The sequence below is a fragment of the Alligator sinensis genome, unplaced genomic scaffold (assembly GCF_000455745.1).
Source record: "Alligator sinensis unplaced genomic scaffold, ASM45574v1 scaffold331_1, whole genome shotgun sequence".
NCBI classification, from domain to species: domain Eukaryota; kingdom Metazoa; phylum Chordata; order Crocodylia; family Alligatoridae; genus Alligator; species Alligator sinensis.
Window position 1 is genome coordinate 364,099 of NW_005842033.1, and position 2,700 is coordinate 366,798.

Genomic DNA, 2,700 nt, shown 5'->3' on the forward strand with positions numbered 1-2,700 from the left:
ATAGTCTAAGAAATCAAACTATCTAGCTTCTTCAGATATGGTGCCTATTAACTAGCCTGAGAAGATTCTCCCTCCTTGAGAAACAAGACTGAATATCTCAGCAATTTAATTTGAATTGATGCTGGCTGTTTTTACCTTGAAAGCCCTGTTGAGTACCTCTTCTCCTCCTCTGCTTCCCAACAGGTTAACGATCACTTGTTTTCCATATTGCTCTTTCAGAAGCATCATATGCCTGCAACAGCAGCAGCAACATAGTTTGGTTTAATAACTCTTGCATAGCAACTAACCTTTCCAAAGTGCTTGCAGCAGAGGTGGCTTACATGAAGGTCTCAGCACCAATAGCTGCACAAATATACCTTGGTTTCCTTTTAACGAACATTTAAAAAAACATGCAGTCCGTCACTCCATATTGTTGTCATAATAGTAACTGTAGAAATTGTAAGAATCATACTTTGCTTTTATTGAGTGTAAAGAATGGAGGCCCCAGTCAAGGAAACACAGCTTAGACTATTAATAACTTTGCAAGTTTTGATATTGTAACATGTGCAGCTCTTTTATGGCTCTGACCCTGCAAGATCAATGGTAGGATAGGCATCTACCTAAATTGTGCTGGCTGCTGATTATTTTTAGGTGGCCACTGTGCTGGCAGCCACTGATTTCAGGTGCTTTTTGCATCAGTGGCCACTATTTTTTTTCACTCCCCTTCACACCACTCATTGGCTGAGCCCAGCAGTGTCCCCGCCCCTCACTACTTTTTTTTTTTTCTGGCAGCTGTGGGAACATTCAGTGCCCAGAAACAGCCACTGGAAAAGAAAATGAAAAAGAAAATCTTGCTAGGGTCAGGGGGCTAATCTGAAGCAGCAGGAGCTGGTGGGCAGGGCAGAGGAGATTGGGAGTGAGAGGCAGGATGACTGGGGACAGATTATGGGCATCAATTGCAAGGCACATGTGCAAGCATGTATATTATATGAGCTACTGTGTAGGCTTATCACAAGCCAGACATTGAAACTTCTGAAAGCAAGAATATCCTGCAACAGTGAATGGTCTGTAATGGCAGGAAGGAACATGAAATGAAAATTAACGAACAGCACCAATGATAGGTTGGCTTCTGCTGCCTGTTTTGCCATGCCCCAAGAATGGTGCTGAAAAGTGACAGTAAACCATCAACACAAGTCACAGACTGCATTAGTGAGACCCATCAGCAAGAAATCAGCCACACTGTAAAACACAGTATACATTTCACAGCCCTGCCTTCAAGAAACCTGGCTATAAATCCAGATCAACTGGGTAACAAGCTACGGCCCCCAATTCTGCAACTGGATTTGTTCAGGCAAAACCCTGCCCAATGCAAATAGCCCTTTCATTTAAGTGAAGCTAGTTGCAGCAATAAGGCCTATTTTTGTACTAATATTGTTCTTTTTATCAATAATTGGAAGAATAATTAAAAAGGAAAAAAAACAAGGGCCTTGTCCACAGAAAACAGGATTTTTTAAAAACAAAGAATAGAAACACTAAAGTTAAGGCTTGCCATGTGAACACTGCACTGGGATTTCTCAGAGAAAATAAGGTTTAAAAAAAAGGTAAATTTGTATTCACTTCTCTCAGTGCCTTTTCAACATGTCAAAGCATCAGGTGTGAAAAAGAAACAGACTGTGGCCACTCCAAAACAGATAGAAAAGCAGCTGTGACTTGTTAGGCTCCAGTGACTTTTTCTGCACACGTATTTGATTGCCTCTTGTCAAAGAGCCTCTTAATACAGTCCTTTAAAGATCTAGTTTGGGATGGATGGTCTTGCACAATTCTGGCAGCAGAGAAAACCTGACATCTGGACTGTGATGTGCATAAGAAAGAGGGACAGCTCCAAGCCATTCCATACCTCCTTTGTGCTTGTGAAGAAGCTGCTTGGTAGCTCTTGGGATAATGACTACAGATTCTGTTGGGTAGGTGAGACGGTGAGCTTACTTCCCCCTGGCTGCATCTACACAAAATGTTGACTGCATAGTAGCTCCTTACTACTGCACAGTAGCATTGTGTGGTAAAAAGTGTGATGTGATGCTACTGCACAATAGTAACGAGCTACTGCACAGTCAGCATTATCAAGAAGCCATAGGGGGATGCTACCGCACAGTAACTCCAAGCATTTAGTATTTGTGTATGCAAGTACTAAATTACTGCGCAGTAACAACTACACAGTCAGCATCACGTGTAGACATGGCCCTTGACACCTTGGGGGTTGCACAACATAGGGTGATGTTGACTGAGCTGTGATTATATGTGCAGATTCCTTCTCTGCTGAGCAAAAACCCACAAATGTGAAGGAGGTTCAAGATAGTTGGGCACAGCTCTGCCAGGAAGCCGGAAGACAGCAAGCCCCAGAATCTCACAAGTGTTCATGTATTTAAAATCAATGGGATTTAGGCACCTTTAAGAACCTAGGCCCAAATTCTCTGGGGTATGGACTCCTTATGAACAATGAAGCCCTAATTCCCAATCATTGACCAAAACTATCAGTAACGGCCATTTTTTAGGAAAAGCACAATAAATAACACAAATAAAATACAAATACCTACAGACAAGCAGGCATTTTGCTTGAACATAAGTTTTAATTTGTCAATAAAAGTCACATGATTAGGTTAGTCAAGGGCTTGGAAATTCCCCAAACAAACCCCATCATATTGTTCTGAGACAGTGTTCCTGCTG

The 2,700-nt window shown here is 41.9% G+C and overlaps 1 protein-coding gene across 5 annotated transcripts in view; it reads right to left on the reverse strand.

Moving 5' to 3' along the window:
• SYNJ2 (synaptojanin 2) overlaps nt 1–2,700 on the reverse strand; it is a 104,220-nt gene that overhangs the window by 41,589 nt on the left and 59,931 nt on the right. For all 5 annotated transcript variants that reach the window (XM_025202648.1, XM_025202650.1, XM_014519342.2 and 2 more), the window contains exon 7: nt 136–232. In XM_025202648.1, coding sequence (XP_025058433.1) covers nt 136–232 — 97 coding nt within the window. The remainder of the gene's footprint in view (nt 1–135; nt 233–2,700) is intronic.